The 16,000-nt window shown below is 36.5% G+C and overlaps 1 protein-coding gene across 6 annotated transcripts in view; it reads right to left on the reverse strand.

Annotated features, from left to right (window-relative positions):
• ANKRD17 (ankyrin repeat domain 17) overlaps nt 1-16,000 on the reverse strand; it is a 166,937-nt gene that overhangs the window by 9,667 nt on the left and 141,270 nt on the right. For all 6 annotated transcript variants that reach the window (XM_019665320.1, XM_019665321.1, XM_019665319.1 and 3 more), the window contains 6 exons: nt 10,722-10,893; nt 9,111-9,558; nt 8,469-8,624; nt 7,062-7,211; nt 4,082-5,718; nt 288-485 (listed from right to left, as the gene is read on the reverse strand). In XM_019665320.1, coding sequence (XP_019520865.1) covers nt 288-485; nt 4,082-5,718; nt 7,062-7,211; nt 8,469-8,624; nt 9,111-9,558; nt 10,722-10,893 — 2,761 coding nt within the window. The remainder of the gene's footprint in view (nt 1-287; nt 486-4,081; nt 5,719-7,061; nt 7,212-8,468; nt 8,625-9,110; nt 9,559-10,721; nt 10,894-16,000) is intronic.

The raw sequence follows: 16,000 nt of genomic DNA on the forward strand, positions 1-16,000 counted from the left end.
AGATTAATTTTTTTTCTTAAAAAAATGATCCCTCTTAGAAATAAATGTCAATAAAACATTCTAGGTTTTATATAACAGAGGTTGATTTCAATACTTTAAAAACCTGGAAATGCTATTGAAATTCTTACAGGTTTCAAATTGCCATGAATATAAAAACAATTTTATAGTATTAAAATTATAAAATCTAAAAGTTAAAAATTCCCAACTTTGAAAAACTTAAATCCTTTTGTTTTTAAGGAAATATATACACAAACTCTTCTTATGGAATTACAACGTATATTACTCACCACTTGATGCTGATGAACATGGGGTCAACAAACTAAGTGGGGAAAAATGTTGTCTGTTAAAGTTAGCAGCTGCAGGTGCTCCTCCAAGGGGTGCCCCAGGTCCATACATTTGGCCTCCTGAAAGGTTTGAGGCAAAGTTTCCCAAATGTGTAGAAGAAGGTGTTACAGAACCATATGGCGAGTCCATATTGACAATACCTATAATGCAGAAAAGAGTCATAAGTTATTAACAGTAACCCCACCCCTAGGAGAAACAATTAGAAAAACTTAAAATTCCAAGAAGTCCCTAATGTATCCAAAATTACTTTAGATTAAAAAAATGTCTCCTTGCTTACATTTTCCAGCCCATTGTCTCATCATTTCCACCTTTATTTTATAAAAATAACTAAATAAGGAATAATTATTAAGGAAACTGTAACTTTAATATGTAATATTTTATTAATTATTACCGAATACATGTAAATTTTATGTCAACATTGGAATTTAAATAGGTTTAATGGCCAAGGAGTTGTACAAAAATTTTATGTTTAAAAAACTTAGGGGAGGGCTGGCCGAGTGGCGCGATGGTTAAGAACTGGCTTGGGACACCAGAGGACCCCGGTTCGGATCCCACATAAGAGGGCCAGTGACACTGCCCTCCACAGCTAATATGCTGAACAACAGCTCAACCTGGAGCTGGGCTGCCGTGAGTCGCCAGCGACGGCGAGGGCTGCAGCCCCTGTGGCAGTGGGTTGCCAATGGGCTACTGTGTGTAGCCAGCAGCCAGCGTGAGCGGCCAGCAGCTGCAGTGAGCGGCCGTCCAGAAGCTGGCGACTGATCTGCCTCGCCCGGGAAGAGCGCAATGATGGTGCCAACTTGGGCCAGTGAAGCAACGTCCTCCACAACTAGACTGAAGAACAAAACAACAGCAACTTGTCTGTTCCCACCCCCCCAGTTCCCCAATAAAAATCTTAAAAAAAAAAAAAAAACTTAGGGGAGAGAGAAGGATAAATAGGCAAAGCACAGTGGCTTTTTAAGAGACTGAAACTACTCTGCATGATACTATAATGGTGGATGCATTATCATTATGCATTTGTTCAAACCCACAGAATGTACATGAAGAGAGAGCCCTAATGTAAACTATGGACTTTGATAAGGATGTGTTAATGTAGGCTCATCAATTGTAACAATGTACCCCTCTGATGGGGGTTGTTTTTGGGGGAGGCTACTCCTGTGTGGGACAGAGGGCATATGGGAAATCTTTGTAATCTTTGTACTTTTCTCTCAATTTTGCTATGAGCCCCAAAGTGCTATAAAAATTAATAAAGTCTTAAAAAGAAAACTACAGGGAAAAAAGAAAAGGCTGTAGCTATACTTCTACATTGGAGAGATCTGATGATCACCACCTTAACTAAGCAGCTGTACTTTCCATAGCCAATAGTGGGACAATCTGTCAGAGTGCCTCCTGATGTAATGCAGTGTGAAGTTCAGAACATCACCTATCTGATGTTCCTGCCAGAAATGTTTGACATGAATGTAATCATAGATTGAAGAAACAGATGAATATGAAATGTGGGGCATTTTCAGGACAACTAGATTATTCAAAGGATTCAATTTCAAGAATAAATGAAAGTTATGTTTTAGACTGGGGGAGATCAAAGAGACATAACAGCCAAAAGCAATGTGTGAACCTTGATTTGATCTTGCATGAAAAAAAAAAAAAAAAGGGCAGGCTGAGTGGCTCAGTTGGTTAAGAGCTCACTCAAGAGTGTGAGCTCTGAGCAACACGGTCACCGGTTTGAGTCCCAGCCCGAGCTAAGCTGCCAACAGGTGTCAGGATGGCTCAGCTAAAATAAAATAAAGAGGGAGAGAGAGAAAAACAAAAAGAAACACGTGGGCATAAAGGATATAGTTGGGATGATGGTACTGCATATTGGGTACTATTACTGAATTAATATTAATTTTCTAGGGTGTAGTAATAGTGGTGTAACTGTGAAGGCAAATATGCCTGTTTGGACCTGAATCTAGTAAATTCTCTTCCAATTGGCCCCTCAAGTTAAACTTCAATATAATTTTGGTTCTCATCACTATGTAACTCCCCAAAAACCTCACCTCCCTTGTAGAGCTGGGTCCTTTTCTGTAACTTTCCACAAAATAAGAATTAATTTATTTTTTTCTCTAAATCTTAATTTTAGTCTTTCTCAACACATTACCTAGATTTCACATTTTTTGAAAAGTGAATTATTACTAAACTCCAACTATTTTAAAAATGAAACATAAAAGCATTTCCGATGTATTAGTATATGATGGGCTTTTAAAACCAAATTATAGATTGTTGTTTTAGTACAAGACAAATTGTTTTTTAAAGTACACATAAATACTTTAATCAACCACCAGCAAAGAAATATTTACTGACCATGTTCATTACACTGTAGTTATGTTATAGAAATAGGTAAAAATAACATTCAGTTCCCATTAAATTTAGATATTTTTTTGTCCAAGAATGTGATATCTTTAGTAACACAGATCAAGTTGGGAGATGAAAGCAGGGGTAGAGAGAAATGGAGAAAGGTGGTCAAAAGGTACAAATTTCCAGTACAGGATAAATAAGTACCAGTGATATAATGTGTAACATGATGACTATAGTTAACATTGCTCTAAAATATATACAGAGGGTGTCAAAAAAATGTATACACATTTTAAGAAAGGAAAAAAACCTATTAATTTTAATGCTCAATATATACCAATAACGAAAGATAGAATACGAGTTACGTTTGACTTCTGCCAATTACAAGCAGTGCTCAGAGTGGTTACCATCAGTGTCCAGACACTTCTGATTACAGTGAACTACTGCTTGAGCATAAGTAGCATCTCTTAAAATGTGTATACATTTTTCTTTGGCACATCCGGTATATGAGTTATTAAGAGAGAGTAAGCCCTAAGAGTTCTCATCACAAGAAAAAATATATTTTTTCTTTTTGTGTGGTTTTTCTTTTTATTGTATCTATATGAAATGATGTATGCTAGCTAACTAAACTCACTGCAGTAATCAATTACAGTATATTTAAGTCAAACCGTTATGCTGTACATTTTATTGTTGTTGTTCTTGTTTTTTTTGTTTAGCTGAGCCATCCTGCCACCTGTTGGCAGCTCAGCGGCAACTCAGCTCGGGCCGGGCATCGAACCGCTGTTGCTCAGAGCTCGCACTCTTGCGCGAGCTCTTAACCAACTGAGCCACTCGGCCGGCCCCTATGCTGTACATTTTAGATTTATACAGTGATGTATACCAATTACATCTCAATAAAACTGGAAAAAATTAACATAAAAAGAAATATGGCCAGCTTGACGAAGATAAATCTTTAATTATATTTCATTTTAATTTAAACAGCACATTTGGTTAGTGGCTACCTATTGAACTATGTAATTGTACATTTTTCTCATTACTTTAAAAATAAAAAAGACAATTAGAAATGAAATCAAATTTTAGAAATCTTTGTTAATTATATTTTATTTGAAATAAAAGCAAAATTTTGATTGTGTTACCTTATTAAATTAAAACATAAAGCTTTTAGAGAGAGAAATATACCACATAAAGAAATTTATTTATGAGATATTCAAGATAAAATCCACTGTAGCTTTAAAAAATATAACACCATACTAAACATACCTTATGTAACAGCACTTGAGTTAACTAAATACAATCATCACAGTGCATCCGGCCCAGTTGTAGAGTAAAAATATTAGAAGATGACTAAGAGTTTTCACATCACTTGTGTAAATGAGCAGATGCAGAATGTCAGAAAATATCAACTTACCTGAGGGGCTTGGAGCGGGTCTCTGTAATGGTGGTCTAAAACCTGGAGCTTTGGAAGTATCCGACTGATGTAAAGGATCTGAATTTGGCAAATATGAGGATTTTCCTGATAGCATAGATTCTGGTGTTGACTGAGATGAAACAACAGATCCTCCCCAGAAGGCATGAGCAGAAGTAGGGCTGTTTTCAAACAATGTGCTAAAGGGCCCAAACGGTAAGGGCGCAGTGAAATTGGGAGCAATAGCCTTATTTGCTGGATGTACTGAATTTTGACAAGCACTTTGTGTACTTAAGGTCGAAGGTAGCTGGACAGAAGAGGGAACACTGTGAGGTCTTTTAATGTGATTGACACTGAGGACTGCAACAGATGAATTCTGCACTGGAGCTGGATTCTTGTGAGGGGCAGCTGTGCCATGAGAAGGTGGTCTAATAGCAGGGGTTTCCATTTTAGGAGCCGGCTGGGAGCATCCCATTTGTGTCTGAGGCATAGGGTAAGTCACCGGGGCAGTAGAAGGCACTGCCACTGGAGCAGAGCTTGTTGTTGCTAAAGGAGTAACAGTCATCCTCACTTCCGGGGGAGGAACCTGAGACTGCTGAAGAGGTGGTCTTGGCTCCTGAGAAACAGATCCCGGAGGTTGTTGCTGAGTAGAATGAACTGATGAACTCCCAGCAGAACTGCTGCTGTTTGAAGGTCTACTATTTGCAGTTTCTACTACTGGTGGACTACCTGCTTCCTGTTCAGAGGAAGATGCCCCTTTGTTTGGAGATGCCGTTCCACAATCCAAAGGGCTGTTTCTAGAAACCACTCCTGGCTGGGCTGGTGGTGATGGGGAAGATGGGGATGATACTGGGTAGTGTTCTTTGGCAGTAGGCATAGGGTATGTGGCATTTGTGGGTGCAGTGCTGTTGTTGCTTGCTGTGGTTGTGATTGTTGTTGTGGTGGCATTAGATGTCTTCACAACCGTGACAAAAAGCTGCCTCCTGACGGAAGGTGAACTTGGACTGCCATTTGTAGATGTACCAGGCACCGTTGAAGCTGATGAACTGGTTGTAGTTGTTGGACTTGAAGTTAAAGAACCTGCTGAATTCACCTGAGAACCACTGCTATTCTGATTGCTATGGCGAGGCACCATGTGAGGCTTAGGCGAGTTAGTAGCTCTGGCAGGGCTCAAAGGCCTGACAGGAAAAGGACCCCAAGTGGATTGAGCTGGTGGAAAAGTACCTCCAAAGTGGGTCATGGGCAACCTTGGTGGACGGATCTGCTGGAAAGTCTGAGCAGCAAGCAAAGCATGTGCAAACTGTGGAGGAGGATATGCTAATGGAAGAGAAACTGGAAAACCAGGCCTCACATTATTCACTGGGTTCTTAATGGTTTTGTGAGTAGATGCAGAAGAAATTGCAGGCACAGTGAGTGCTGTGGCAGTTTGAGATGTTGATGACAGAGCTACAGTCGTCATTTTAATTCCCATTAAAGAACTGTTAGCAGCAGTGGTGGTAGGTGCTGATGACCCTATTTTGGAATTTGCTGAGGAGCTTTTCAAACGATTCTTTGGAATAAGTTCATCAATTTCTTTGTCTGGATCCTTGATCAGAGCATTGATCAACTGAGTTGCTTGTCTTGTTGATTCAGTGCCACCCCTGTAAGTTGCCAAACAAAAAAATTAGGTCCAATTTCTCTTACTTGTTAATATGTAAAGCCTAAATTCATTATTTCATTCAGTGTGTGTGTATACACACATAGAGAGAGCAATAACCAAAGTTAAGCAGCAATTTTCTGACTACTTTTGTGGTATTCTGCCAACAAAGCCATAAACTCTCCTGACATGCCACTGCAATTTTTCAAAGGAATAGTAAATGATTTATTTTCTAAAAACTCATTTTACTATTGTTTCCTTAGACTACAAAATCATTTTCCTACTGTAAAATACATTTGTTATAAAAGGAACATTTAAAAGCCTACTGAATCCATAATGCTACTGTAAAGTAAAACAGTTGGTCAATACTAACAGCAATATAAGTAAGAGTAAGACAATAGTTTTTATTTTAAATACCTAAGATGCTACCTAAGATGAGCCCATGTATGACATATTTATTAGCAGTTTATTAGTAAAATGATTATTATGACTCCTTGGGAATGATGTCTCAAAATGAGAGAGGAATCCTAATAATGCCAACAATGGCCATAAGGTCAAACCCTAGTGTTGGATCTTCCAGAAAATATTTGATTGCCAAGGAAAGCCTTATGGAAACCCTAAGGGGGAAATTATTCATAAAGGGTATCTGCTTCCCTCTTCTCTAGATAAGGCAGGTTGTGACTACAAACCTACCCAGAAGAGGGAAAAATAAGATAGGAGAGGAAGATACGTACAAAAAGAGATGGCTAATTGTCTCCTTCCTTGATAGGTAGGCTCTGTAACTATCAGCCCTCCTATTACTGCGAAGGGGCACCTGCCTCACAACCAAACTCATAATTGTTTAGAATATCATCTTTAAGGGTATTCAGGCACAGACATATTCAATTCAAGGCAAATACCCACTTCAGGTTTAATTCTTTTGCTGAGCTCGTATTCTAAGGACAAAATCTCAGGATAACAAAGCTCAAATACTAATTTAAGAGAAAAATGGAAACCTACTGTGTTAAATGTGTTAAAGACCCATTCTTTCTTGAGAAGTCTCAGAATTGTTAAGAATGTCATATGAGCAGTGTATGTAAGGAAAAGATAATCTAAACCTTTGCTACACACACACACACACACACACACACACACACACAATTCCTCTAAAGCCCTTTGAAATACTTCACAAAAGCATATGAATTAGAGAGAGAAAAAACTGTAAAGGTTATCTTCTCAAATTCCCATTTAAAAAAAGTATGCTATTAAACACAAAGTTCCATCGAAAACTCAAATGCTTATATTTCATTAAGCTGTATGTAGTGCAATAAAACACAAAGAAAGAAAACATAAGAGACAAAGTTTTGCCTTATTGTTATTATCCGGTCTCCTGTCTTGTCTTTCTGCTTATCAATATCTATGTGTGCACCAGTAAACTCCCGAATAGCATTAATATTACAGCCTCCTCTTCCAATCACTCTGGATATCACAGTCGATGGAACGGACACTTTCTTTGACCTGTTTAAAAGTTGCAAAGATAAATTAAGACAAATCATTAGTCTCAGTGGTTGTGATTAAAGTAACAGGAAAGAATCACTAAAATATGTTTCTGTAAATACATAATAGATTATTGTTGAATAAGCCTGTTCTATCAATTTTCACTCTATGTGATAAAAGACAACTAGGTATGACAGGAGAGAGGGGGGTGGAGGGAGGGAGAGAGAGAGAGAAAGAAAGAGAGAAAAGTCTGAATTAAAGAATACTTCTTAAAAAAATGCAGTATAATTCTCAATAAAGAGAATAAGCCAATTATGTTTTAATGAACGAGTCAATTATTTAGGTTAAGTATTAAATTAAAATGTTTTATTTTTTAAAAGGTAAGGTATGATCCCTGCCCTTTTATGTACATAATTTAAGTTACTTGATAATTCCTTTTCTAAAGGGAATAATAATGATCATTATTTTCATATTAGTTAAGAATTTCTTTGTATACCACAACATAAAATGCATATAGAAAACTGAAATACCTTACTTTTGTATAGAGGGTACTCTGACGTGATTTCAATAGTGTGTGTGTGTGTGTGTGTGTGTGTGTGTACGTGAATAAGTTAGTGTGTATATGTGAGACAAACACAGATCGAGATAAGGACAGCTCTTGTTTCAAATGATAAAAAGTTTAGTTTTTTGATGGATCTTCCGGTAAGTTCTTTAAAATAGGGTTTTCAAGATTTATATCCTTTCAGGGTTTATGGTATCTTACCTAAACCTTTTAGATTCAGGGATGCTGTCTTACTTTTTGACACATATTAGTTTAAAAATCCCAAGCACATTATATAAAATACTTTAGTCCTAAAATCCTTGAAATAAAGGTATCATATAATTTAAAGAGAATAGTTTAAAACCAATACTTATTCATTCTTCAAACAGTTATAAGCATGTAGAAGACATACATACTGGCTCTGAGATTACAAATTTAAACAAAACACAATCACCTTAAAGAACTTAAATTAGTTCTGTACCAAATACCAGTACCTATGGAGGTCAAGCAGACACAATATTCATCTAACCTTTATGTAAAATCTCCCAATTTTAAAAGTATTAATGTATACTTTTTTTTCATCTAAAATATGCTATAGGTTGTCTCTGTTAGCCAGATCAGCCTTGGGCCACCAGTTTGCAACCTTTGGACTACTTGGAGGAATTTAACAATAAGTTAATTCACTGTAAGATAGAGCACATAAAAAGAATGAGAAAAACAATCAAATAAACAATTACCTTCTTACAACTTCTTTCCATCCTTCTTCCCTTTTTTGTCCACGCTTAGGACTTGCTACTGTTAACTTCCCATTTGGAGAGGAAAGGGGAGATGGACCAGATTTTGTGCAAGTGGACAGAGAATTACTGGTTACTTCACTGACAGTCTCTGACAATCTTTAACAGAGGGAAGAAAAGTATATTAAATATAGAACAGATGTTTAATTTTAAATGATAAAGGCAATCAACTACATAATTTTATTCTTTTATTTTTAGAATATGGTAAACAAATGTAGAACTTATTTTTCACTTTTCAATACTTAGTATAACATGAAGAGCCAATTTTTAAGAAGATACTATCTAGAGGTCAAATTTAACAAAGTTGAATCACAATAATAATCCCGGAGAAACCATAATCAATATTTTTCATGGGCTAAGTTTAACAACCAAAGTGAATTAATTATGTAGTAAAAATAATTTTATCTCTCATTAATACAAAATCTAAAAAATAACTTATTCTTCAAATGAAATGAAATTGTTCCTTCTTTAGCACAAAGACAAATCCTTGTTCTGCCAGTTGTTAACATGCTTGCTTTACCAAAAGATTCAGCAACAAAGTGTTTCATGATACTATAAATAGAAAGAGTGAAAATGTGAACTAACTTTACTGAAGCCTTGCCAGAAACAGGTTTTCTCTCCTCCTTTGGAAATGTAACCAGAACCGATGGCTGCTTTTTGTTGGTCACAGTAGTAGTGACCACAGCAGGTGAATGATTGTCACTCTTTCGGCTGCTGTTGCTGTTACTACTTTCATCACTGCAGCTGGAAATCCTCATGTTGTCACTGTCTCCACTCTCGCTGGTACTGCTGCTCTTGGACTCTCCGTTCACCTTCTCTGGCTGACTGTATGATATTGGTAGTGGATCATCAAATATAATTTGAACATTTTCTGGAGTAATTTTATTTTTCCTGTTTTTCCTCTTTGAACTGGTTGTAGTTATGGTGTTGTTCCTTTTACCATGGGAACCTGCCAAAGTTGTCCAGGTTGCAGATATACCTATGGTAGTAGTGGTTGTGGCACTTGGAGGCTCTGTCAAGACTTCAGGCTCATCTGTAAAAGTAGCAATACTGAATTAGCAAGTTCTAAGTTTTCTTAGCATATATTTAGCTTTAAGCACTTAAAAAAAAATAAACCCAGAAGTTACTCTACTACTGTTAAAGTCTTCAGTCATTCCAGCATTCATGAGTAATGAGATCGACATAACTGATCTATTCTCTGCCCTCAAGTCCTAAACAATGCACAGTAGGCAGTTGCAAGGAATATTTTGGGGACAACTTGGTAAATATGAATATATACTGCATATTACATATTTTATAAAATAATTAATTTTCTTGGGTGTAATAATGTTACTGTGGTTATGTAAAATACTGCTGTTTTTCTGGTAAATCCATACTCAAGTATTTAGGGGTGATTTCGCATGATGCGTACAACTTACATGCAAACTGTTCAAAAAAAGAGAGGAAAAAACATAGACAAAACAAATGTGCCAAAATGTTATAAGAATCCAGGTGACATTCAGTTGTTCATCATGCTAATCCTTAAACTTTTCTGTAGTTCAATTTTCAAAATAAAAGGCAGGAGGATGGAGAAATTCTCACACACACACACACACACACACACACACACACACACACACACACACACGGCATACATAATTCATAGTTCAATGGCAATGGTTTCTCCTCACAATTCCTCATCTCAAATAATCTTTTAGTTAGAATCTAGTTGAAAATAATTCCCTCATTTGAGAAAAATCTGAATATGGTCTGGACTGTGTTTTGATATATCAAATCAATGTTAATTTTTTTAGGTATTGTGACTATGTAAGCAAATGTCATTCTTAGGATGTGTGCTGAAGTTTTACAGGTGCAATGTCAGGATGTCTAAAACTTACTTTCAGATGGCTTAGAAAAAATATGTATACATATTTAAAGAGAAAAAAATGAAGTAAATATGGTAAAATGTTTATTTAAAAAATCTAGATGAGGTGTATTCAGGTGTTGGTTTTATCGTTCTTTCAACTTGTCTTTAGGTTTTACATGCTTCATAACAAAAAGCTGGGGACGAGTCGAATGAAAATAGCATATAAATACTTTAAGGGCTTAATAACTTAGAAATCTATTTTTATCTTAAGTTACTGATATTTAAGAAAATGTAATTTTCAATAGAATGTGTTATATGAAACAAATCAGGTGGTTGTTTAGAAAAAATACCTTCAACTTTATGTTTTTCTTTTTCTTGAGCAGCTTGGAGTTCAAAGTTCTCTTTATTTTTGGCTTCTATTTCTTCTAGTTTTCTTCTCTGTTCCTCCTTTTTCTTTCTTCTCTTTTCCTTCCTCTTTTCTCTTTTGGCAGCCAAAGCAAGCCTCCGGCTTTCTTCCCTCAGCTGTTAAAGGATCAATAAAACGGAATTATAACACTAGAATTACCATGGGAGAAACGTTGTCAGATAATATCATTTTATCATAAGGAAACTAGGATACCAGAAAATTCAAAGTTATATACTTCAATTCATTTTTTGATCAAGATCATATTCAAATCACTGTAAAAAGAAAATAATATTTTAAAGGGTTAATGTCAAAATAACGATAAAGAAATCTCATTTTAAAATGGGTGAAGGATAAAGAGATACATGACCTCATAATCACTAAAGAAATGTAAATTAAAATAACAAGATACCATGTTTTGTTCATTACTTTGGCAAAAATAAAAAGGATATCACATATCAGCATAAGTTTTGGAAAATGAGTTCTTTCCTATACTGCTATGGGTATAAATATTTATATTTTATAGGAAAGGTACATTGAAAGCCTTTATAAAATGACCATCTCTGGTGAAAAAATATATGTTCAATAACTTCCACTGCAAAACTAACTATAAGGGCAATAAATGGAAACAAGGTAAATCTATCAATGAGGGGCAGATAAATAAACAATAAACATTCACTGAATACTAACTAGGCAGCTATGAAAATGATTCTAAATATGTATTTGGGGAAATGCTCACAATTTACATCTGGTAGGAGGAAAAAAAGTCACACTGCAGACCAATGATCCCATTTATAGGGGAAGGGAACCCTTATATATGTCTATTTGAAGAAACACAAAAAAAACCACTAAAGATATAAATCAAAGGCTTGCTAGTGACTACCTCTAAAGTGTGGGAATGAAGAGATGTGGCAGAAAGATGGTAACTTTCAATTTTACTTTATATAACTACATATTGTTTCTATTTGTCAAAATGAGTACGTATTACTTTCATAGTCAAAAAAATTAAGAATAAGTTTAAAAGCCCAATAACATCTCTTAATAAGCTATTTTAACTATTAAATTTTCCTTTTTGGTTCATAAAGTGAAAAAAATCATCTTAGAACTATTTTGTTTGCATGTCCTCTAACAGATGTTTTCAAACTATGTACTCCCTGCCCATATTCTAGTGTTCTGTATGTGTAATTTATATGTATTTTAAATATTATATGCCAAAACAATGATACATAGTTTACAGAAAGTGTCGCAATATCCTAACTAATGAAACCAGAGCTCAGAGACAAGCTTATAAGCCAAAACAGACTTACTTTTTATTAGAAAACGTCTAACTTCATTTTTTTTTTAAGTCTTTTGCTAAAAACTCCTGCTTTTTCAAATTATCTGTTAGATGCCTGAAAGATTTTGCCCATCTTTAAAGTTTTTACACCTTGGGGCAAAGAACCATGATTACATTCTCTTGGGTGTAGGCATAAGTCTTTTGTTTCTGAAAAGGAATATAGTTAAGTAGAATCTGTAAAACACTGATATTTTTCTCAGGCAGACAGATTTCAGCAAAGGATACAAATGGAAGCTGAAGTTCTAGAAATTGTCTCAATTAGCACCTCCTAGAAAATGTTGTCGATCCTCCAGAAGTAAGTACACAAACCCCAGGTCTCAACACCAGGAGAGGAGCTTTTGACCTTTCAGGACTAGGAAGAAAACTAGGAAGTAATTGTTTGGTGACCTCCACCAGAGAGGAGCAGTAATATCTGATTGGTGATTTTGAAAAAAGGAACTGAGCATGTGTGGCTCGGCTCATTAAAAACAGCCTTGCTTTCCTGGGGCTAGCTGCCAGTCCTGAGGAAAAGTGCTTTCCCTGCCTGAGCTCCAGTGAGGGAGGCCTCTGGTTATCCTGTCTTGCTCTGATTTTGATGGACTGAATGGGTAAGTGTAAGAGGGAGAAGAGTGGAAGTGGGGGGAAGGGTGCGCCAGAAAAATATTTTTAAAGCAACTGAGGCTGTAGATATATATTAAGCCACTCAAATTCAGAATTAGGAATAATAAAACATATTTTAATCTTATCACGTCTGTACAAACCGAAAAGCCTTGAGAACTGTACAAAAAATAGCTTTTGGAGAAGCAATGTAACAAGTGAAATTTAAGACTTTTGGCTCAGCCAGGATGGGCTTATTTGTCTGAATTTTTAAAATTTGGTCCTGTGGCAGGAGGTAATTGTGATTGGCATTCAAAGGAGAGGAAGAACTTTTCAAAAAAAGTTTAAATCAGAACGCAGTCTTTTATCTAAACTCAGATGGCCCAGATGTGGGTGGGCATGTGGGTGGGCGTGATGGGCTAGGCTAGGTCTTAGTGTGTGGGTGTGGCTGGGTCTTAGGTATGCTAATGTCTCAGGCTTTATGTAGGTATTCAGTCAGTGGAGGCTGGCTTTCTGGCAACAGGAAAAGTCTAGATTATTAAGAGTTCAGCCCTAAGGGCTATTTACTCTTTTCAATTCTGAATTTCTAAGGCTGCTGCTTTGATAATCTCATAGATCTTACTAACCCTTTGGAATCACTAAAAAGTGGGGCACAAAATCAGGTCACAGGAAAACTTTTAGGGAGAGAAATGTCAAGACTGCGTGTGAAAGGACCTATAAAGCATGGAACTCTCTAAAACTAAGAATTAGATAAGATAGACACCGATTTAAGAGGCATAAATTTGCAGGTGGTAGATGAAACTAATGAAGGGAAACTTATAAGGGGAAGAAGCTATAACTATACGTGTGTGTGTGTGTGTAAGTACACACACACACACACACACACACACAAAGGGGTGCCACAAAATGTATACAAGTGGACACTTTGGTCAATGTTGCTTAAGCAGTAGTTCGCCATAATCAGAAGTGTCTGGACACTGATGGTAACCACTTTGAGCACTTCTTGTAAATTGCAGAAGTCAAACATGACTTGTATTCATCTTTTGTTATCGGTATATATTATCACAATTTTAATAGTTTTCCTTAAAGTGTGCGTATATATTTTTTGGCACTCTCTGTATATGGGGGGGTGGGGAGGGAAGATGCAATATTTAAAATGAAAAGTAAATGTAAGTTCAGGAAGGCATAATCAGGCACAGAAAAACCATCAGGAGAAAGAGACTTCAATGGGAAAAGAGTTTCATGATGGAGACAAATCAACACTGGTAATTATCACGAAGTATTAGTAAGAACTAAATAGAGTTAACAGGATTTGGCAGCTACGATGCCATTGGCGATCTCTGCCATAGTTCACTGAGTAGTGGGGGAGCGGACAAATGGTGCTGGACTGAGGCTTAAAAACCTTTAAAGTAGAATCAATAAGATTATTCTCTTAAAATATGTGGAGAAGGAATTAAAGTACTAAGTTCGAGGTAAAAAGTTGTAGGCAGAGGATAGGAGTTAATGAAACAGCAGACACTGAAAATAAAGGAGTACCAGAGAGGTGGTAATAACTGATACAAGACTCCAAACAGAACAGATGAAAACAGAGTAACTAAACCATCAGGATTCAAGCTGATCTGGAGGTACAGGAAAAGAGGGTTAGAACAGTCCACTTGCTACATTTTTTCACAAGATACTTGCCTGGACCTCATTTCACTTGCTAGGAACTGGGAATGTATGTGTGGGCGGGCAGAGACTTTGAAGAAAGAAGTCAAGCTGTAGAATAACCTCACTGTGGAAGAGAAAAGGGCACCCCAACTGGTGTTTTTTAATTGAGGGTTAAGGAAGCAAAGTAACATTTGAGAGTTAAGATTTTTAAGATGAGAATTTAAGGATTTAGCTGAAGAGGTGGTTGCGACTAAAGAAATACCGTCTGTAAATTTATATATGAAAGTGAATGAGATGTGTGAGGAGTAGAAAACCACAGTGATTGATGAGTTTGGAGAAGAGAGGAGGAAATGTTTGGGATTTCCCATGCAGACAATAAAGAGAGGCTGAAGATTTTTGAGAGTAAGGCAATCCCAGCTTAGAAAACTAAGGGAACTGTAGAAGAGTTACATTGGAAATAAGATGACAGAGGCAAAGGTATTTATTTATAAGGCAGGCTCTTAGGAAGCCTATGGCAATACTACAGGTGAGAAGAAAGAACTCAAGAGGATGGAACAGAAACCTCAAACAGAAACTTCCAAAGCTCAGTTAAAGGTCATGATGACACTGATATATAATTAAATATAGGGGGCTTAATATGTATCAGGCACTGACTAGGTTATGTTAATTTGTGACACTAACTTATTTGATGGGTGTAGGGAATGGGAAGCAAGGATAAGTGAGAAGCTGAAAGTGACATCAAGATTTCATTTCTGAACAATGGGTAGTGGTATCCACAGAAAGTCCTGGGGGAAGTAAGAAGCAGGATACAATGAAATTTATTGATAACTTGCTAAGTACTACACGGTGCTAGTCTCTTAAAACTCATCAGTAAACTAGACAAAAATATCTCTGCCCTCATGAAGCTTGGGAAGCTAACATTCAGTTGGAGGCGGGGAAGGAACAGATGATAAACATAATAAACACATTATAGTCGTCCCTCAGTAACCAAGGGGGATTGGTTCCAGGACCAGTTCCCACACCCCATGGATACCAAAATCCAAAGATGCTCAAGTCTCTTACATGAAATAGCACAGTATTTGCGTATAACCTACACACAGACTTCTCCTATGTATTTTAAATCATCTCTAGATGACCTGTAATATCTAATATAGTGTAAATGCTGTATAGTTGTAATACTGTATTTTTTTTAGGAAAAAGCGTACATGTTTGGTACAGACACAACCATGGTAGGCTTAACTACATAGTACATGTGAGCAACAACTTAACATTTTTTTCCCTCCAAATATATTCAATCCTCAGGCGAATTTGCATATGTGAAACCTGCAGATGGAAGGCAGACTGTACATAGTTCTTGAAAGGTGTTAAGTACAATGTAAACCAGGAATACTAGAGCAGGGGGAAGAGAAGTGTGTGTATGGAGACAGGTAAGGAAGGGGTTTTGATTTTAAATTGGGTGATCAGGGTAAGCCTCATGAAGGTGAAGTATAAGCAAACATCTAAAAGATGTGAAGTATTTCATGTAGAAAGAACAGCCAGTACAAACACTAAGTATGTTCAAGTAGGCCAGTGTAGCTGAGACTAGTAGAAAATGACTGTCAAGAGTATCAGGGGGCTTGCTCACCTGGGGCCTAGCAGAGCATTTTAAAGACTAGCTTTTTATT

Source organism: Hipposideros armiger, unplaced genomic scaffold (assembly GCF_001890085.2).
Source record: "Hipposideros armiger isolate ML-2016 unplaced genomic scaffold, ASM189008v1 scaffold_439, whole genome shotgun sequence".
Taxonomy (NCBI): domain Eukaryota; kingdom Metazoa; phylum Chordata; class Mammalia; order Chiroptera; family Hipposideridae; genus Hipposideros; species Hipposideros armiger.